The 23,601-nt window shown below is 27.6% G+C and overlaps 1 protein-coding gene and 1 non-coding gene across 2 annotated transcripts; one reads left to right on the plus strand and one right to left on the minus strand.

Moving 5' to 3' along the window:
• The first annotated feature begins 1,675 nt into the window (after nucleotides 1-1,675).
• Nucleotides 1,676-1,748, plus strand: TRNAF-GAA. Its single transcript has one exon. It is a non-coding gene; the product is annotated as a tRNA-Phe (tRNA).
• Nucleotides 1,749-7,784: 6,036 nt separating this feature from the next.
• Nucleotides 7,785-10,576, minus strand: LOC114166823. The gene is made up of 4 exons (XM_028051669.1): nucleotides 10,462-10,576; nucleotides 8,797-8,921; nucleotides 8,171-8,711; nucleotides 7,785-8,090 (listed from the first exon to the last, which is right to left on the minus strand). Exons 3-4 carry the CDS (start codon nucleotides 8,685-8,687, stop codon nucleotides 7,861-7,863), a joined length of 747 nt encoding a protein of 248 aa, XP_027907470.1. The 5' UTR covers nucleotides 8,688-8,711; nucleotides 8,797-8,921; nucleotides 10,462-10,576; the 3' UTR covers nucleotides 7,785-7,860.
• Nucleotides 10,577-23,601: the final 13,025 nt, after the last annotated feature.

The raw sequence follows: 23,601 nt of genomic DNA on the forward strand, positions 1-23,601 counted from the left end.
TTGTTTTTTAAATTTACATTTAAAAAATACTTTAATAATTAATTATATATTTTTATTCATTTTAATTTAATTTTTTATTAAAATTAGGAAAATGTGCACATAGACGTTATAGACGTTATATGTGTTCGCTAATTAATTTTAAAGTTTTTATTTATCAATAGTCCATATATTGTAGTTTTTTTTTTATTTGAAATATGATTTGCTTTATAGGTATCTCATAAAAATCCACCGACTTTATACTCACGTTACTAACTTAGATGTATTTTTTTTCTAATGACTACTAGTTTTTACATCATATCATAACCAACTTATCACAAACATTTAAATACAATAAATCAATGAAAGAATATATCATTCATTGAAAACGTTGACATACACAATAAATATATAGATAATCTAAAAATCATTGAAAAATAATTAAAAAATTCCTCGTTATTGAAACATATTATTTGAGTGGTATTCTTTAGTACGAGATAATTAATATAAAATATATTTAAATGTTAATCTCTTGTAATCGTTTTATTTATAAGAAATCTATTTTTATGAAAAAAATAATAAGTTAAGGATAACAACCTTTAATCAACGACTTAAACTAACACAGGTTCATTATTTTTCTAATCAAATCATACATGTGTCAACTCCAATACCACATCCACGAAGACCAAAAGGAGGAAAAACTTGAAAACTAAAAAAATTTAAAACTGATCAAAATTATAATTCTGTTTAATTCAGTTAAGCTTATTTTTATATCTTATTGGGGTTAAGTTAAACGGATGGATATGAATTTTAAATACTAAGTTCGGATTATACAATATTTATAATATTGAATCCAAAACTTATCTCTGTTCTAGTACTCATAAAAAATAAAAAGTAGTTATATAGGAAAAAAATTTAATATGATGTGACGTATAAGTACATGAAATACACAGCACAAAATAAATTGAAAAAAAAATTAAATGAAAATTTAAAAGTGGATGCATGAAAAAAAAAATAGTATTGTAAAGTTATTAAATATTAGTACTAAAATTAACTAGACAGATTTTGATATAATGGAGTGAAGAAAGAGTACCGTAGGAATTTAATTTTTAGGAATGTGAATTTAAAATCACAATACAAGTGGGTACATAATAAAAACTATTTGTAAAAATACAAAATAAAATAATAATAAAAATAGATACACAAGTTTAGAGTCCTAAAATTTAAAAGGTAAGTATAATATTTAAATAATGTAATTACATTTACAAATACATTAAACAAAAATATTTAAGTTGATTGTAGCATTAAATAATAAAATTTATTACATAATAGCTTGAAATAATAACACTAGTGACATAATAGCATTAAATGATATAACTAGTATTAAACTCTACGTTTTTTTCATAATTATTATATTTAAATAATTAAGTTTATATATTATGTTATGTGTCAGTAAATTTTATTTTAATCTTATTATTATAAAGATACTCTTATCTATAAACATAAATATCCTTTTCAATTTATGAAAACCAAAAATACTAAAAAAAAAAAAGTTAATTACAGTTAAAGTAATTAATGGTACTTCTGAATTCAATATTGAGAAAGGGATAGCATGTGTAAACTTGGTTAATAAAATATACCTATGCTAATATAATATTATTTCGTATATTTATAAACGTAATGATGTTGCAATTGATCTGCGGGGATAGCTCAGTTGGGAGAGCGTCAGACTGAAGATCTGAAGGTCACGTGTTCGATCCACGTTCACCGCATTTTTTCAAATTTAGTTTTTTTGTTCCTTTATTTGGAAGGGATTGGACTTATGAATAATTCATTACGTTAGCCCAGTAAGAACTAGGGTCACTTATTCTGAAGCGTGTAACTAACAACTTTAAAATATTAATTACTTTGTAATTTTATTGTAAAAGTGGTAGAATTTCTTCTGTAAAGTTATTTATTATTTATTAATTACTTATAGATGAAGTAATACGTAGAAAAAATATGAAGAAACACGATAAACAAATCATAGTATGAAGACTAATAAGTTGAACCGATGCTTCAAATCAATTTGAAGATGGACAAACACGATAAACACACATTAATACATTTGAAACACACATTAACGCAAATGACATTTATTAATGCAATATACTTATATGGAATACATGATGTCCTTCAGCCATATATTGCAAATCGGACGTGTAGTAAAAATAATATTGTTGTATATGATTAAAATTTATAATTAAAATTTTGAGTTATATTTAATATTAAAATAAAATAAATATTTCCAGATTAATTGTTAAAATAAAATGTAAGTACATGCTGTATTATATCTTATATAAAATAAATATAAAACAAAAGTTGATATTAAGATTTATTAAGTATTAACATAAAAATTTAAATTAATATTTAAAATGAATTGGCGATATGAAATCATAGCATCAATAATAACAAAAATAATAGTAATTATAATAATATTATCCATTACCAATCAAAAACCTTCATTCAAAATAAATAAATTAAAAATAATTAAAAAATCAACTCATTGATAAACAATTTTAGAAATTAATCATATAATTATTAATTATAACTATATAAATTTAGAAGATTTCAAAGTATATGAATAAAAAACAATTCATCCATTATTATAGAAAATTAAAAACAATTGATGAAATTAATTGGTCAAGAAACATTTTTAGAAACAAATCATATAATTATTGATTATAAAAATAAATGTTTTAATCCTTTAAAGATTTTCTCAATCTCATATAAAATAAATGCAAACTGAAGTTAATGTTTTTAAAATTTATTAACATAGATATAAAAACTTGAACCAGTATTTAGAATAAATCGGTAATATGGTGTTGTTATTGATTATTGGTTAATTAAATAATAATAATAAGATTATTATATTTAAATAAATAATTTGTTGATATAGTTATATTTAAGTGTTATAAATATAATTATTTTATATTTAGTGCTTAAAATTTTGAATTAGAATTTTTAATTAAATGTTATATTAAATGAAATGTTTGAACTTTTTTGTTGTTGGAATTGTTCGTAAATTTATGATATAAGAATTAGTTATTAATAATTATAATAACAACTGTAAAAAGAACAGGAACAATTGATCATAATTATAATAACAAATAATAATAGTAAAATTAATATTAGTAATTGAAAAAAAAAGTATAATTATTAAATAAAATTATAATATTAATAATAGTAATGAAAATATATTGTAAATTAAAGAAGAGAATGCGAATTGATAGTAGAAATAAATATTTTAATCTTTAAAGTTATTCACAATCATCATGAATTTCTTATAAAATAAATAAAAAAAACGAAATTGATGGTAAAATTTTTTAACACAAGCGTGTGTGTATATATATATATATATATATATATATATATATATATATATATATATATATATATATATATATAAACTTAAATCAATAACAATATATATAAATAATAATATTAATATCAATAATAATAATAATAATAATAAAATATATGTGAGTTTATTTTAATAAAAAAGATAAACAAAATATAAAAACATAAGAAAAAAAATATATCTTTGTCGTGTATTTATGGGAGTTTCGGTTTATAGAACTTGGAGTGTTTTGCAGGAAGGGGAAAGAAAAGAGTTGAACAAAAGCAGAAGTTTCCTAAGAAAGGAGAAGAAAACAAGTTTAGGAGAAGCAAAAATAGAAATTTTAGAAGAAGATAAAAGAATATGAAAAGTTATTATCTTTTTTATTGAATAAGGTATTAATTTCAACATTAAAGAAAGATGAAAAGTTCCGAAAAAACTATTATTTTTAATAAATGCCCGGTTTATAATTCTAATACACGTATACTATTTTTATTTTTAAAGTACAAATATAAAATTATAAATTTTATATCTTAGTCCACCTTTTTGCAATAATAAATTAAAGTCTTATCATTCACAAAAATTAAACTTTATAATAACTTAAATATATTAATAATATTTTGAATATGAATGTGTGTTAAATTATAAAATTGACATAATATTCAATGAGTGATGCATAATATAATATAGGGTTAAATATATTTTTTGTCCCTCAAATTTCAATGAATTATAGAATTAGTCAATCTTCGAAACTTTATACCAATTTTGTCCTTCATATTTAGAAATGCATGAATTTAGTTCTTCTTACTAATTTTTTTAAAGTTTATTTGACATTTTAAAAGCATTTTATGATAATAGTTGAGTTAACATTGAAGCAAAATATGTGAAAGGGTGTAAACAATTCAAATACTATCATGAAATGCACTTGAAACGTCAAATAAACTTAATCAAATTTAGTTAAAAGAAATTCATGCATTTTTAAAGATGAATGACTAAATTGGTTAAAAGTTTTAAATATGAATTAATTCCAATTTTTACTTAAATTTGAAGGACCAAAAATAATACCACAAGTTACAAAATAATCGGAGAGAACCCATAAAATAAAAAGATTCAAACTTCATTACAAGAAAGGGAAAATATCAGAACAAAAACAAAGAAACAAAATAGTAACAATAAACAAAAAAATTCATCAGCCAACACAGCAAAATCATGAAAACAATACATATATAATACACAACTTATAAACATCTCCACACTTATACGTAACAAAAAAAGGATATAATAAGAACAAAATGGAGAAATAAGATTAGTTTAGTGGATTTTAGAAGGAAGGGTGAGAGAAGTTGTGAGTTCAACTTCTCCCACTAACAAAAATTAATAACTAACAATTGCTGATAAAAAAAAGAAATAGAACAATACTTGAAAAGATGGAGAGAAAGGTTGGAAGAAAAAAAACATAGAACACTCTTTTCCTGTTTTTCTTCTTGTACCCTATAATTTTTTTAATTTTTAAAATACTCTACAATTAATTTAATCTTGTGAAAAAAGAAAAACAATTGAAATCATGCCAACATTCTAATACATTTGAATTTCTAAAAATTACTACATGATCATTGTACATGCATATTAACTTATAACCTAAATAAACAAAAGTTGTCATTCCATTTGTCAAATGAATTTATATTTGGTACTTAGTTTTTAAAATACATTTAATTAATTTAAAAAAGTAAAATTGAAACCATATCATGAGTCTAATCCAATACCACTTTTGATTACCGTGCACATTTGAACTTTTAAAAATTACAACTAATATACTCTATATTATTATCTTATAACTTGAATGCTACGACCTCCACAAACCGAGTAATTATGTCAAAAAAGCAATGAAGAAGCTTTAGACATAGAAATGGAGAAAGAATTTAAAAATATATTTTGATCATTTATAAAAATGGAGAATAGTAGAAAATTTTCAGTCTACAAAACAACAAAAATAATAGCCAATATTAATCACATTAAAAAATCAGCAAAAACAAAACATAATATTGAAGCTTATGACCAAGCTTGAATGCAGTGAAAACCTTCAAATAAATACATAAGTATTTTTACGATACGACCTCATGAGACATCTATTACACATAAATATTTGGCCTCCAAAAAAAGATAAGCAATAATCCAAAGAAGCACTGAATCAAATACAAATAGAGTCAAACATGATTAGGGAGTAAGGACAACATTTACACATGCTCAAGTTTTATGAAGAAAAAGTCTAAATCAATCCCCGAAAAGAATATAAGATGAAAACTAATTTGTATGTCTAATAGTCCCACATTATTTAAGAATCGAAGTAAAACATATTTTAAATACTTTTTTTATTTTTTAAAATGTCTCTTAAAAATAAAACTGTAACATAATTTCATGTTCTAAAACGGATAATACTTTAAAAAATACAATAATCATTTCTAACGATGCTACCAAACAGAGTTAAATAAGATCGGACCGGAAACTAATATAGAAGATAAGTTGTCAGATATAGTAACCCTAACCAGCCTTATGTTTTGACGTGGTTGTAGCAAATCTGAGGACAACACTAGCATTTTAGACATGAAGATACTAAAGTGCTATTCTTGTCTGTACATCACAAGAACACTATTGTTTCTTATTAGGATTGGGTAATTAATATGCATATTAATTTACTCAGTTTGATAGATGTGACGGCGGGCACTTATATGCATTAAATATCTTCCTACATAGCAATAATAAAAGAAAATATATCCTCAGCTCTTAAAATCTATTTTATCAGAAATGAGATTCTGGCCTTGCAGACATGAAAATCTTCCAGAACCTCATCAGGACTTAGCTGCTAGGGAATAGATAGGCTACAGTGAGAATAGGTCATAACGGGTTTCATAGGTTGAAGGTAGGGGAAAGAGGACCGGTAACCTAACAGTCGGAGGTAGAGTTGACAGTGTCGGATTGCACTAACCGATGTAGTTTGTGGCACTTTTGTTTTTATTATGCAGAATACAATTTCTTAGACTTTTTGTTGTATTAGTACAAATTTTAAGATATATTATGTATTTGAATAATTTTGTAATTACGTGTGTACAAGGATATTACGTATTTGAATAATCTTGTAATCTTTTGTATTTGAATAATTTTGTAATTACGTGTGTATAAAGATTTGGAATAACGGTAGTAGTTACTTATTATATATATATGTATACATATTTTTTTTTTAAAAAAACAAATTTATAAAGTTCGGACACATATCATAAAAAAGTGTTTAGTGTCATATATATATATATATATATATATATATATATATATATATATTTATTTATTTATTTTGGATACATAAGTGATATATATGACGTATATGGATAAAGTGTTCAATTTAAAAAATATGACTCAAGACAATATTAATAACTATGAATTAAATAATTTTCTAAAATACCCATAAATTTATAAATTTATTAAATAAGTTTCTATATTATGATTATAAAAGTAAAAAATCTTATATAATCACTTTTTTTCTTTTTGAATATTACATAGATATATTATTAAGATTATTATGTTAGTTGATAACGTGAAACTAATATCAATAATGTGTTGGGTAATAGTTTAAAACTAATTAATATATATATATATATATATATATATATATATTATGTTTTGCGTCTTATATATTTTTTTTTAAATTTAATAATTTTTCTGTATTTGTATCCATATTGTATGCATGTTGATATTTGTATGGAACATCATAAACACAATGACAAGAAAACCTAACTTGGAGAAAGTACGGAGCAGTGTGTTTGCACCAATAAGAAAGGCCTTCTCCCTTTCTATTGCCACCGTGGAATCAAAATAAAAAAGTAATAATTTTCGGCCACTTAGTAGCCACCTAGACGTTTGTCAAAAGATGTCAACTTAATTTGTGTCAAAATATCAATTTCTAATTAAAAAACCGCACTTTTATTTGTTCATACACATAATTACGGTCAGAACGTAACATAGTAAAATAGTGGAAGAGAGGAGAATGTGTGCTCAAATTCATCTCATCACGCAATTGCAGAAGGGTGTGTTGGAAGAGGCAACCTAACCGGTTTGATGTCTATAATCTTTGTACTCTCTATATGATCATCTTATGTACAACTGGGTTTGGACAAGATGTATTTGGATTGTTCATTTGGGTTGGAGTATTTCATCAATATATCCAAAAAAAAGAAACAGCAAACTCTATTTTCTTTCTAAAACATAACATTTCAACAAAAGGGTACTATATTATTTTGTATACATGTATAACATATCCGGTTGCATGGTATATGAAGCTGAACCAACAGCATTCAACTACATGTATCCCAAACTTGTAATTAGGGCATAATTTTCTTTTCTCAAAACCCTACGAAAACAACTACAACTGAAACAAGAATACTAACCAGCAGCATTTTATTGAAATAGCCCAACGTTTTTTAGGTATTACATAGATAACTATCGATCTTGATCCATCATTCTTCAGCCAAGGGCATCTCGTTCAAGTCAAACCCAAAAACATTTCCCTCAGCATTCAAGTCAAATCCAAAAATCTTTCCATTCTCAGCACTCTTTTCTGTAACAGCCCCACCAGCATTATTCTCCACTGCACTTGGTGGTTCATTCAGATCAAACATCAACATTTGAATAGGCACCGATGCTGACCCTTTCTCTCCACCAGTACTCTTGCTTTCACCATCACCACCTGCCATTTAAGAACCACATCAAAATCATTCAAACATTGTTGTTGGAGTCTCATAAAAAAAAAAAAACTTATTTTCTTACTCTCTGATGTGTTACCCTTCTTCAGGGGATGATGGTGTTGGGTTGAGGATGTGGATCCAAACACAGGAGGTTTGAAGAAACCACGATAATCACGATCAGGGTGTGCCCTCATGTGACCAAACGCACCCTTCCATGTCGGAAACTCTTTGAGACAAAGAGCACAAGTAGGTTTCCCAGTGGGAGGATCCCTCACTACCGAAGTCTTTCTCTTTTTCCCCATCACTCCCTCCCTCACACCACCACTCTCCACCACAGCCACCGGAGGAACCCCACCACCACCACTAACATCACCACCATTACCATTCTCACCACCACTTCCACCACCAACACCATTCTTCCCTCTTCTGTGATTACCACTCCCTCCACCAACGTCATTTTCACCGTCATCACTACTTTCACCACGCAGTTCATCCAACACTTGCCAAGGGGTTTTCATGGTGCTTTCACCCTGCACGTTCTTCTTCATCGGATTCATCATTACAGTGAGGGTGTCACCAAAAGGGTTCTGCTTTTCCATGTCTGCGTGGTTAAATATGAAAACCTGAGAATGATCAAGTTTCAGATAAGTTTTTACGTTGCTTCATTATGCCATGCTTAGAATTAAAGGGTTTCGAGTGAAGGGTAACCTAGAGTGGTTTCGTTGACGCTGTTTATGCACCCATTTCTGAAAAGATGCAACTTTTCCAGAATAATGACTCTTCACGAACAAATTTGCTACGGGGAATGTATGTGTCTGTACATCTCAGTTCGCCTGAAAAAAAAAACATTTAATGAAACAATCAATCGAACTATTTCTAAAGAGTCACTTTAATCATTTTCAAGAATTTATTACAGTGATAATCCTTCATTACAACAGTGAACAAATATTACATTAGTTATAAATAAATAAAAAAATCTATTGCTAGATTTATTTAGCAAAAGGGAATAATCCTTCATTACAGTGAACAAATATTACAATAGTTATAAGTAAAAATATGTGTATTTAGTGCAGCAGTATGTTGAACAAGATTATGTTTGAAAAGAATATCTATAGAAAAAAAAAACAACAACAAAATTGGTCTAATAAGATGCAGACATTAAAATACAAAGACAAAGATTAAATAAATACAAATACATGTTGAGATGAGACAAAGACAAATACAAATTTATGTAAATATTACTTCAATTCAACTGCTTTGGACTTGAGAAATTTCACTTTAAAATATTCATTTTGTATAAAAATAATTACAACTAAGATTAAATAATAAATATTAGGGTTTCTCATTCATTTGTTTTTAAAGTAAAAGAATCACTCTGAACAAAGATCCATATTAAATCCAAGAGCTTAATAAAACATAGGTGTTACTAGATTTGAATAAATATGATCGATATGAGAATTTAAACAAAATCAATCAATTGGATTTAGATTTTAATTGTATTAAATTTAACTCGAACTAAATCAATCAAACTAAAATAATTCGTTTCCATTTTGAATTTATGATTTACAGTTAATCATATGAAAGTATGTTGTTTGCCCCTTTTCATAACAATATTATTTCAAATTGTCTTGATATTTTTTGTTTTTTACAAATTCTTTTTGCACATTTACATGACGGTTAACCCAATTCATTTGAGTCGAATAATTTTAGAGTTTTGCAAGAACTAAAACAATCTAAAAAAACATTGTAAATTCATTTTCCTCAAAATTCAACCCGAAACCATCAACAGCCATAATAAAAATCAAAGGAATCGGGTCTGAAAATAATAGAATTTCTCGATCACATTCTTGTACTCTAATTTGATGCATTTTATATGTAGTCACGGAAAAATTGAAAAATCTTAAACTATAAAATAGATTATTTTTGTGTTTTCTTCATTATTTTATATAAATAATTACCAATCTTCATCCAAATACGATTAGACGCATGAGAGTTCAGGCAAGTTCAATTTTGCTTGAATGATAAAATTAACATAAAATAATACAATTACATTCATCTATTTGCACGATTTAAAAAAATAAAGAAAAGAAATGGTGAACACCATAGGAACAACCACACAATTAAGCAAAAGTGAAAGATATAACCACACTTGAAGATTTAACTTTCGAGAGTGTCAAAATATTAATGCTTTCAGAAATTGAATTTCAAAAGTGTCTAAGATATTGTCACCTTTGATATATATGAAAACATGTTTTTAAAAAGTGAGTTCCAAAAAATAGTTTTCAGAAAATAGTTTGTAACATAATTTATAATCTAACTTATAGGCTAATCTATGAAATTGAAGAAAAAATATATTAAAAGATTGAAACTAACCGATGAATAGGGTATAAGGTGGTGCTGCAAAACTAGGGCAACAGAGAGGGAGAAACCAGAAAAGGACAAACCTTTTCTGGTTTTTTGTGTGAGTGAAGAAGGTGGAAGAAGAGAGAAAGAGATGAGTGAGGGATGCAAAGTGAAGGGTTAGAGGTACCTATTAAATAACACTGTGAAAAAAAAAATCAGGGGGTGTGGTGAGAGAAAAGTGGTGCAAATAGAATTGTCCTAAAATGAAATATAAAATATCTTTTAAATTAAACAACTTGGTTTATTTAAATAAATACAAATATAATTAGTATTCTTTTATGAATATTCATTTGGTATTTCAAATTATTAATATGCGTTAAAAAAACGCATATTTATTGTCATAGTTAAATGTATATTAAATGTGTTGATTGACATGAGGACTCAAACCAATAAATTAGATGTGGTTTTTTGTTTTCTTTTTTAAATGTTTAAGAATGTTAATTTATATAAAGAGTTAAATTTACTTAAGACTAAAGCTATATGCTCTATTTCAAAGTTTCACTACAAAATAGATTTTAAATAAATTACGGTAAATGTTGGATTATATATATTTTTAAATTATATTAGATAAAAATGTTACACTGTCTCCTATAAAATCTAGTTTTCCTTTTTTTTTGTGCTTTTAATTTTGTAAAGATTTAATTTTTATAAATTGTAGTTTGCATAAAATTCTATTGTCTTAAGAGCCAGTTAGAATAAGTACCCTATATAAAAGTTTTAATTTAAAATATTAGACCTTTAACTTGGCTAACTGAAGAAGTGAGAGTTACAATTAAGTTAAGTCAAACCTAAAAAAATAAGTAACGCCAAACTCAAACTTCAAAATTTTGAAAATAAATGTGGTCTAGTCTAAATAAAGTTTTATTCGAAGTGGATTTTTTTCCCTAGAATTTCAAAGAAAATCAATAAATAAATATTTTTTTCATAAATTAAAATTAATTTAAACATAAGCTAGTTTGTTAATATATATATATATATATATATATGTGTGTGTGTGTGTGTGTGTAATTTTTTAAAATAACTTAGGTCTGTCTAAATAAAATTTTATTTGAAATGAGTTTTTTCCTAGAATTTCAAAGAAAATCAATAAATAAATAAGTTTTTCATAAATTAAAGTTAATTTATACATAAGTTAGTTTGTTAAAAATATATATAATTTTTTTAAAAATTTTAATTTTTAACTTATACATTAATTAATTTAAATTTATAAGAAAGCATTTTTTTATTATTTTAAAATGTTTAGGGAAAAAATTTACCAAACATGTATCGTTCAACTTATTTTCATTACTTAAAATTTGGTTTTTACTACAAAATATGCACCCTTGTCTTTATAATTTAAAAATTAAAATATAATAAAGACATGAAATGAAAATATTTTACCTCTCTTTAAAGGGCATTAGTTATTTAACATTTAAATAGCTAAAATAAATAAATAAATAAATAAATAATAAACATTTAATAATTAAATTAATGTTCAATTTAAAATATTGAAGTCAATAAGATCTTGAATAGGCAGTAATAATTTTATATTAATTTTATTTATATATTTAAGGTATTATTCTAAATATTTACCTAACATTATTTCTTATCCCTTGCAACATTCATCCTTATCAAGCTAAATTAGAAGAGTCTAGAAAAAATGAGGTGGACCACAATTAGGACCCACCAAGATTCATCCCAATACATGCACACTTTTCGTGGCTAATAAATATAGCATATCCTAAATAATTTTACAATAATTACGAACACTTTATTACTTATTTTTTTCATAACTCCAATTTAATATTTTTCACATAAATTAATTACAATAATGAATGTATCATTTATATAATAAAAGTAATGCATTACCTCAATAGATGTATTACTTTAAGGTATTTTTGCTCATTTATATTAATTTTCAATTCAATCCATTTAAAATTAATTGGTTTTGGTTAAAATTGTTTTTTAGTTAAACAACTCAGCCTTATCATGATTAGATTAATTTAGGTTATTATGTGAAATGAAGGAATAAATTTGATTTCATGATAAAAGTTGATGAATAAAAAAAAGAAAAAGGTTTGCTTTAAATTCTCATGCTAACAAAAATCAATATAATAAATGATAAAATTTATATTTATCGATAAAAAAGAGCTATTAAAGTAAGTAATTTGAAAATTTAAAACCTTCAATAATAAAAAAACAAAATCAATAATTTTTGTGCATTTTAAGGCTTACCCATTACCAACAACATTATCAATAATTCTCAAAATATTGAAAATTTAAAAAATATTTATGAATATGTTTTATAACTTAATCAATGAAACCGTAATACTGCAGGTTAGATAATAAACCATTATTGTTTAGCTGTAAGTACGTGTGATATAAAATATTTACTCGTAGAATAATATTTACCTGATAAAATAATTTTTATTTTAATAATAAGATTAAATATTTATTATTTTTACGATATATTTATATTTAATTAATTTGTATTAGGCGTACTGAATTTGAAACTAAAAAATATATCATTTAACTTAATTTTAATTATATTTACTCTAATATTTCATTGGTTCCAATTAGTTCATATATATACTATTAAATATATATATATATATATATATTAATGCATTTTTATATTATAAATAATTTTTAGTATGTAAAATATTGTTTAATAGTGAAACTATTAAATAAAGAAGACAAATAAAATTCACACATTAATGGAATAGACTATACAGTTATCAAAAAGAATTATAACTATATAAATATAAGAAGAAACTTAAAGTTTTAATCATTAGGTGTTTATGCCAAAAGTCTAAATATATCTTAACCAACTATCACAAGCCTCACACTGAAGGCTCTTCAACATCCACTAATACATCAATGCATGCATCATCTTCTACTCACACCTTACATTGGTGATTGTAACAAAAGAAAAAAAAACATAACACAAGACAAACAAGAAAACATACAAGGTAAGTTAGCTGAATAAATAATACATATACGTCTTTAACATTTTCACATATATATAAGCTTCATGTAGCATATAAAACACAATCACTCAACATGCCATATTATCAAGCAAACTCTTCTAAATTTGATATTATCCGGATACTTGCATTTGAGTTAGACCTGTGAACTTGAGCACTTGTGGAGATACAAGTTTCTCTATCGAGCTAGCACACACAAGGTTAATCCATTACAATCATAAAAATAATCGAACCACCTTTATGAAAATACCTTGTGCTACTCTCACCACCTAACCATTCTCCTCTATATGAGTATGAATAGCTAGTAGAGTTTAAGATAGCTTTACAAAATGGAACAATCCTAACCTCAAGGTACATCCTAGTGAATACACATCATCAATGGGTTTCCTCTCTGGGAAATACCTTACAACAGTTCACCACATTCCTTTGTTTCATAATATAAATCAATCATATACTTTATTTTCACAATTACACAACAATTAAAGAAAGCAAACAACCAAACAGTAGAAATAAGCAAAACAAGGCATTTGACGCTCAACATCATTTGCCTTGTAAAAACTGGCGCTCAGCGCTAAAGTCTGGTGCTCAACGCCTTTGAGTTATATCACTTTCAGACCTGTTATGAACACTAGCGCTTAGCGCCACCTGTATGCCACTCAACGCTGATCAATTTGCAAAAATGTGGTGCTCAACGGTAGAGAATGTCGCTCAACGCCATATCAGAAAACAACATATACAGTTTTTGGTTTTAAAGTGATCTGGACCTGTTTCATAATTTAAATTGGTACTCCTTGTTTAGATATTGATCCTTAACAATTTTTAAAACATAAATATTGGTATCAATTTGACCAATGTCTCAGATTCAATTTATTCCCAAATACCACAAGATCAAACAACCACATACAACGAGAATTATAAATCTAAATCAACCAGATTAACCAACCAAAATCATAATTATCAATCCAAGCACATGCACAAATCTGAAACACTCATTTATACATAAGTTTAAGGCTAGCTTGTCTTACTTGGTAAAATTCTTCAACCGACTCTAACAACGCCAAAACATTTTCTAAGTTATCGACAGAGACAGACCTTTTTAGTGACACAAGGGAGCCTTGGGGCTCCCAATATTTTTATATTTATATAAATTTATATATAATTTAAATTATTTAAAAAAATTTAATATATTTTAAATGTATTTAATTTACGTGGTATCCCCGATATTTTTTATACATTTATATAAAGATTTTGGCACCTCTGAAATATTTGTTGAAGATCTGTCACTGGTTACAAAGTACTTTATCTATACATAAAATTACCATAGAAACGATTAGATCATACCCTCATGAACCGAAAAGAGTACTGGAATGACAAATGTGAGCTCAAAGAGAGACGCATGCAAAAAAGAACAGAGTTCAACCGAAAGAAGGGTTGAAAATCAACCTACTTAAACGGAGAAATTGATCAGTTAGACTTGAAGATCTCATCTTGAACATCACACATGCAGTCTCCGATTTTCAAACAGATGATCACACAGTTAGAATTTCTAGATAAAAGAAAAAGGGTTACAGAAAACTAATTTGTAGAAAAATAAAATATTTTAAAATAATAGAACTCGTTTATAAATTTTATATTCATAATTAAGTATTTTATTATTAAAATAATCAAATTTCATTATTTTAAACCGAATACTAATTCAAAACAATCATATTATATTATATATAACACGTAAAAGTATTCATCGTACCATTTTTTTTACTTAACCAACATTAAACTAAATCATTGGCGTATAAATGTTATCTAAACAAACACGATTTTATATATGCTCAACCCAAAGGCTTTCAAAAGCAATAGTTTGTAAGATGTTGATACTTTATGTATGTTATCTAGATGTTTCTTTTGGAATGTGTATGCTAAAGAATTACAACGTGTCCTAAAATACACTTAAACGAACAAGTTATCTTTGTGAAAAAAATTTCTTATCCCCTTCCTTCCATTATTGGAAAAATTTAGAAAAAATATAATTTTCCCTCTCCTAAAAACTGTTCTTCTCCTCCTAACAAATACTCCCCTCGCCTCTAAACAACTATCCCTCCACTTATCTTATGTTTGAACAGAGGATTATTCTAAAAGTTAAACCTAAATGATGCTATGTAAATCTAAGAAAATGTGACATATTGTTTTATTATTCAACTAATTATATGCAATGGAAACATTGATAACGAGTTTTTTCAATTTGGTAAAAAATCTTAGGTTTGGTCTAGATATAAATGAAATGAATCTATTTGATAGATTAAATACCAAACACAATTCACAACCTGTTTACTAGGTCCTTTTATAAATAATAAAGAACCTTTTATATATATATATATATATATATATATATATATATATATATATATATATATATATATATATATATATATATATATTTTGGAAGTGTTCCAGTGCATATTTTATAAGATAATGATATTTTAATCCAATTTTTTTACTTAATTTTATCCCATCATTTCAATCACCTTTAGATCATCACATCACACCACTAAAAAAATTAAAATAAATAATTGAAGGATAATTGGAATGATGAGTCAAAATATTAGCTACGAAAAAAGGGGTTGCACATCATCAGAAAATTCTTTTGCCAAGTACCCACAAATATGCCTATCATCACAATCAGAATGCTCAGAACTCCTGGAATCTGAAGTCCAATGGCCCGATCATCAAATTGTGGAGCAAACGGTGGAGTCGCCGGAAGAACACGCCAACGGGGAAGAAAGAGACGTTGGAGCTGATACCGGACACCAGGTGTACAACATGTCAAACGTTGGAAAATCTTTCACCAAAAAAGAAAGTTTCCACCATGACCAGAAACACATTGCTCAAGGCACTGAATCAATCACGAAAGTGGAAAGCAGCGTGAAGACCATTTCGGATGGTAAAATGTCAGATTTGGGGGAAAAAGCTGACCCTCGATTTGTTGGTGTTGTGATGAGTCCACAATGTTGGCCCACTAATATGTCATTAGTGCAAGAAACACAACTGGGCCCAAATCAGGAGTTAAAGGTCCAAACATTATCTACTCATCGCTCACCTACAAGTCCAATCACAAACACCATACTCAGTAATAAAAATTCCAATCTAAAAATAGGGCACCAAAAAGAGGGAAGGGAGGAATGCAACGAAGTAAATATCAGTCGAGGTGATGACCGAGCCACACACATGGTATACGACTCGGAAAAAACAGGCCAACACTCCCAACAACAAGAAAGGGAAGCCAATGCAACTACGAACGAGAAAAGAAAGAAGAAGGAACCCCAAACTAATTCAAATGCAATGACACTCATCAATCAGGCAGCAATGGATCCAAAGACTTTTGCGGAAAGAAAGAGCTTCTGGGTAGGAGAATCGAGCAGGAGGGCTGAGCAAAGAACTGTCACTGACAATAATGAGGCAACCAATGCGGAACAAAGAAGAAAGATCAGGTCAGCTATTCATACCATAAGTAATTCCATATCTGATAGTGAAATTAATAATTGCAATAGGTTATTCTGGTTGAAAAATGGTAGTTTAGAAGTAATTAGGTTGTGGGAACTTGGAAAACAGATTGGTGTTACATTAAATGGCAAGGAGGAAGATATTATGTTAAAACTAGAGGAATTAGAAAAAAGAGACAAGGAATTAAAGAAGGAAAGGGATAGAGGGGATACAAATTTAAATCAATGAAAATAATAACAATAAATATAAGGGGTTTGGGGAATGCAACTAAATGGAGATATATTAATGAATTAAATAGGAAAGAAGGGGCTGGTATGATATGTATTCAAGAAACTAAAATGAAAAATATAAACAAAGAAAAATGCTTTAAATTATGGGATGACAATAATGTAGAATGGTTACATAAGGAAGCTATGGAAGGAGCTGGAGGGATACTCACCGTATGGCATAAAAATGTGTTTGTATGTGAGAGAAATATAGTTGGTAAGGGATTTATGGTCCTAATTGGTAGGAATAAGGAAAAAGATATACCAATAGTGGTAGTGAATGTGTACTCAGCTTGTACACTAAAAGATAAATGTAATATGTGGGAGGAGATAATTAATATTAGAAAAACCGAAGGATGTAAAACATGGTGTATGGTGGGGGATTTTAACGCAGTAAGAAAGCCAGATGAGAGGAAAGGTGTGAGTATAGGCCATGCTAATAAAAAGGAAATTTTAGGCTTCAATGAGTTTATCGATAAAATTGAAATGCTAGAAATCCCATTTGTTGGAAGGAAATATACTTGGTATAGACCTAATGGAAATGCTAAGAGTAGAATAGATAGAATCTTTGTTTCCGATAAATGGTTAGAACACTGGCCAGGTTATAAACAATACATCCAAGATAGGCAAGTTTCTGACCATTGTGCCATTGTCATAAAGAACTCACTAATTGATTGGGGTCCCAAACCATTCAGATGTCTAGAAGTATGGAACTCGGAAAGGGGGTTTAGAGAACTAGTAAAACAAAAATGGAGTGACTATAAAGTTGAAGGAGATTACATGAGGGCAGCAAAAGAAAAGTTTAAAAGAATGAAACATGACTTAAAGATCTGGAATAGGGATATATTTGGACATACTAGTAAATTGAAAAAGGAAATAATAGGAAAAATTGGAGAGCTAGACAAATTGGATGATGATAGTAATTTGGACAACGATAAGAAAAAGGAGCACATAGAGTTACTTAGTCAACTTCAATTACTAAATCTGAAACATGAATCAATCATGCAACAAAAATCTAGAGTAAAATGGATCCAACAGGGGGATAATAATTCTAAATTCTTCCATTCATCCATTAAATGGAGGTCACTTAAGAGCGAAATTAAAGGGTTGGAAATCCAAGGTAAGTGGAATGAAGATCCGAATGTTGTTAAGGAAGTTGTGAAGGAGTTTTATAGGAAAAGATTAATGGCAAAACCAAACCTTGGAGTAAGGTTGGATAATATTCAGTTCCAACAACTTTCGGTAGAGGATAATAATATGTTGACTAAGTGTTTTGATGCAATTGAAATTAAGAAGGCAGTGTGGGGGTGTGGAAGCTCTAAGAGTCCAGGACCAGATGATTTTAATTTTAGCTTCATCAAGAAATTTTGGGACATCATTGGCAAAGATATCATACACGCAGTTGAACATTTCTACAAATTTGGCAACATATCTAAGGGCTGCAATGCATCTTTTATTAGTCTAGTGCCTAAACTGGGAAACCCGATCACATTAGATGGATACAGACCTATTTCCCTTGTAGGATGCATATACAAGGTAATATCCAAAATCCTATCTAATAGAGTGAAAAAGGTCTTGCCTAAGATAATTGATGGGTCACAGTCTGCTTTTATATCTGGAAGAGGGTTGATGGATAGCATCTTAGTGGCTAACGAGACAGTTGAAGACATAAAACGAAAAAAGAAATATGGGTTGGTAATCAAGATAGACTACGAAAAAGCATATGATTCCGTAAGTTGGGAGTTTCTTTATTACATGATGGAGAGGCTAGGATTTTGTAGACAATGGATAAGTTGGATTAAGGAATGTTTAGAATCTGCCACGATCTCAGTTCTAGTAAATGGAAGCCCAACCAAACAATTCAATCCAACAAGAGGGTTAAGACAAGGGGACCCAATTGCACCTTTTTTGTTCTTAATAGTGGCACAGGGTCTATCTGGAATGGTTAACCAAGCTGTAAGAGAAAATTTGTATACAAGCATAAATGTAGGGAAAAACAAAGTCAAGGTCAATCTCTTACAATTTGCAGATGATACTTTGTTTATATGTGAAGCAAACTGCCAGAACATTTTAGTCATTAAAAGTATACTTAGGTGCTTTGAGATGGCTTCAGGACTCAAAGTCAATTTTCATAAAAGCAGAATTGGAGCCTTGGGTGTAGATAAAAATGCTTTAATGAGGTACTCACAAGTTTTAAATTGTAATACAATGCAAATACCATTCAAATATTTGGGTATGGTTGTAGGAGGTAACCCAACAAAGCAATCTTTTTGGCAACCAGTGATTACAAAAATTAAAAATAAATTGTCCACATGGAAAGGCAGACATTTATCATTTGCGGGACGAATTTGTCTAATAAAATCAGTCATAACAGCCTTGCCCCTCTACTATTTTTCTTTTTATAAAGCCCCAATAGGTGTTTGTGAGATTATTAAGAACCTTCAAAGAAATTTTCTCTGGGGTTGGGGACATGAGGGTAGAAAGATTGCTTGGATAAGATGGAAAAATATTTGTAAATCTAAGCATGAAGGAGGAATTGGATTAAAAGATATCCATTTGTTTAATAAAGCTTTATTAGCCAAATGGAAGTGGAGACTAGGCACAGAGGAACATGGATTGTGGAAGGATATTTTAGAATCAAAATATGGATCTTGGAGAGGTCTAAGAAGACATACCAGAAAGCATTATACATCAAGGTGGTGGAAGGACTTATGTGATGTATGTGGTGAAGGAGAGGAAGGAAAATGGTTTAACCAAAACTTGGAGTGGAAAGTAGGTTCAGGATCTAGGATTAAGTTTTGGGAAGATACATGGAAGGGATCATTGCCTCTTTATATAAGATTCCCTAGATTATATGAGAACTCTATTAGTAAGGAGAAAACACTAAGGGAGTTCGGTGAATGGACTAACAATGGCTGGGTATGGTTGATGAAATGGAGAAGAGATTGGTTTGAGTGGGAATTGCCTCAATTAGAGGATTTTAAACAAATGTTAAATCAAACACAAATTCTAAGAGAAGGAGAGGACCTTTGGGTATGGAAAGATGAGGAACACAAATTCACAGTCAAATCTGCGTATTTGAAATTGAAAACTCCAATTATCGGGGAAAATTTTGATATGTTCAACATGTTTTGGAGTATAAAGGTAGCTCCATCATCACAATATTTTGCGTGGAGGGCAATATTGAATAAAATAGCAACAAAGGAAAACTTGAGCAGAAGAGGGTTACAATTAGCAGAAAAATCATGTGTCCTATGCGGGTTGGAGGAGGAAAATACAACCCATTTATTCTTAACGTGTAAAATTGCAAACATGGTTTGGAACCTTTGTAATAAATGGGTGGGTATAAGTTCAGTGCAACATAATCAACTAAATATGCATTTCCAACAATTTTCTTTAATGGCCTTAAACAACAAAGAAAATAAAATATGGAAGGGCTTATGGATATCAATTATTTGGAATATTTGGAATCATAGAAATAAGATTGTGTTTAAACAAGGGAAAGTGGATCCAGAGGAAATATTTACTTTGGCACAATTAAATGCTTGGACATGGATGAAATACAAAGTTCCACATGTCCATTTCTCTTATAACGATTGGAATTTGTGCCCAATTGAGTGCATCAAATCAATAACGTAGAATCCTCCAATCAAAATATGATATGGAGGAAACATGTGTTATAACCCACTCAGACTATTCAGTCTAGAGGTTTCTTTTGCTTTATGCAGAATATTTCACAGGGGAAGTCTTCAAAGGTGTAATGATTTACTGGACACACAATACTTTGCTGTTTACTGATCAGGAAGCACTCAAATAGACCATGAACGTATTGAATCTAGCACTGGACTAAAGGAATGAATCCAATAATTGTCAATGTGTACCAACTTGAATAAGTTCCTATGAGTGGATATTTTTAAGATGGTACTTTTTAGTTGTACTTTGAATATGTAGGTCCTCTATTTGTCTTTGATCTTTTTGCTAGATACATCAATTAGATTGTTTTGTTTATCTAAGAACCTCAATGTAAAATCAGGACCTGTATAAGGGTTGAGGCACCCCTAAAGTGTCTCTGTATATATATTAATATTCTTTGCTGATCAAAAAAAAAATCATTATCCTTTTTATAATATATAAGTACAAAATATTACAAGCAACATGAAGAGCCCCTCCAACATGAGTCAATTGCCATTACATCTTTAATCTTAGATTCTTATGATTTTGTGAACATTTCTTTTATCAGCAAAAGAAATTAAATAAATATAACAGGGATACCCTAATTTTACAAGATTACAAAACATTATATAATTAAGTACTATTTTTGTTCAAAATAGTCTCTTATGTTAAAGTCATCATGTCTTGTATGCACAATGACAACAACTTGTGTTATTATTTTCAAGTGTAAGACATGATAATGTAACGGAGACGAGTTTTGCTATCACATACCTATTTTCAGATAAAAAAATTCATCTTCATTCCTATATCTAAATTCAATGAGTATCAAATTTGTGTTTCACCTCCATCCCCATCAGATGTATACTTGTACTCATTTTCTTACCGTTCCACCATTAACCAATTAATTTTTATAAAATAATACAAAAAATACAGTAAATGAAAGATATATTATCACATATTCAATATTAAAAAGAGATTTATTTCTTCTATATCAAATATTTATAAAAAAATTATAATTGTATATTTTTCAATTGTATACATTTCAAATTAGAATACCAAATAAAATTTCATGAGAACAAAAATATTTATGAAATTTGCAAACACTAATGAAACCTAGTTGATAAAACTTAAAATTATTTTTACAAAATATAAAAGGGAAACAAATATTCAAATTAAAAAATATTTTAAATGTATATTTACTTTAATTTTTTAAATTATAATGAAATCTCTTATTTTATACATTAATAAATATTATAATACATCATTTGATCAAAATCATACAAAGAACAAAGATTAAGCTAATAATAATAGAATTTTAACATATATATCTCATCTTTTGAACTTCAATATATGTTATGGTGGAAAAAAAAAATTCAAGGCAATTACATTAAATAATTATATTATAGCAAATAAAATTTATTTATAGTGATAAAATTACACATATGATAATGAGTTAATAAAAAATTTCAAAATAGTATTCTACATAATAAAAATAAACAACAAATAAAAATATTAAAAAAATAATCAAATGTGTATCTTAGAAACAAATTAAGAGATAACAAAAATTGTTTTAACGAAGCGAAAGGGTTATTTAGATAAAATAAAAATTAATAATAGTAAAATAAAAAAATATTTTTGTATGCAACCTAGTAAAAGAAAGGTTGATGTTATTAAACACTTAAATTAAGAGGATTAAACATTCTTATGTAATTCACATACATCATTTGAGCATAATTACATAAAGGTTGTGATAAGACAAAAAATATCTTGGAGATGCGAATGAATTTCATTATAAGCTAAACAATTAGAAGAAATAGGAAATAAGAAATGTGTAGTGTATGTATATATAAATATATATTAGGTTACTTGATAGACTATGAATATTTTAATAATTTAAAATGCAACGATTATTATGGTGAGTGTAGAAAACAAGGATGAGACGAATATTTCATCCTCATATCCAATAGAAAAAATCGAATATTTTTCATACTTATACTCATACCATATCCAGTCAATGTAATACAGAGATTTTTCGTCAAAACAAGGACAAGTTTAGACAATATCCACAAGACGAGTTTATTTGTTATACCTACAAGACGAATTTATTTGTCATCTCTGAGTGTGAGTGAATTGATGATAAAAATGATGTGAAAATTAATGAAAATTGTGTTAATTGTGATAGTTATTTGAATTTTTTTTAAACGTTATTTTAAAATATGCTACTTTACTTTTTTAACATAAATATGATTGATACGAAACATAGGATATGACTTCAACAAAATTTGTCTGAAAATCTACTGGATTGAGGTCCTTCTCAAATATTTTGGTGATAACAAGATATTAAAAACAATTAACATATAAAAGGATGACTATATTCATGCAAATATTCCTTTCATAATATATTTTACTTATTTTAAAAAAAATACTTTTAAAGTATCTCATTTTTTAGTATACATATCTTTTAGATAGGATAATCTACATGTTTCCACCTTTTTCCCTTTTACAAAATAATTATATGATTTCAGTCAACTTGAAGGGTAGGGCGTGAATTTTTAAATCTCATATATAAGAAAATAGATATGATTTCAAATTCAATGTATTTTATGGAATACATTTAGATTGGTTTTAAAGATTAATTTATATTTGGTTTTAAATCTAGTTGTTTTAATTATTAGATTGATTTTAAATTCAATTTTAAATCATAAACAGAA

Source organism: Vigna unguiculata, chromosome 2 (genome assembly GCF_004118075.2).
Source record: "Vigna unguiculata cultivar IT97K-499-35 chromosome 2, ASM411807v1, whole genome shotgun sequence".
Taxonomy (NCBI): Eukaryota; Viridiplantae; Streptophyta; class Magnoliopsida; order Fabales; family Fabaceae; genus Vigna; species Vigna unguiculata.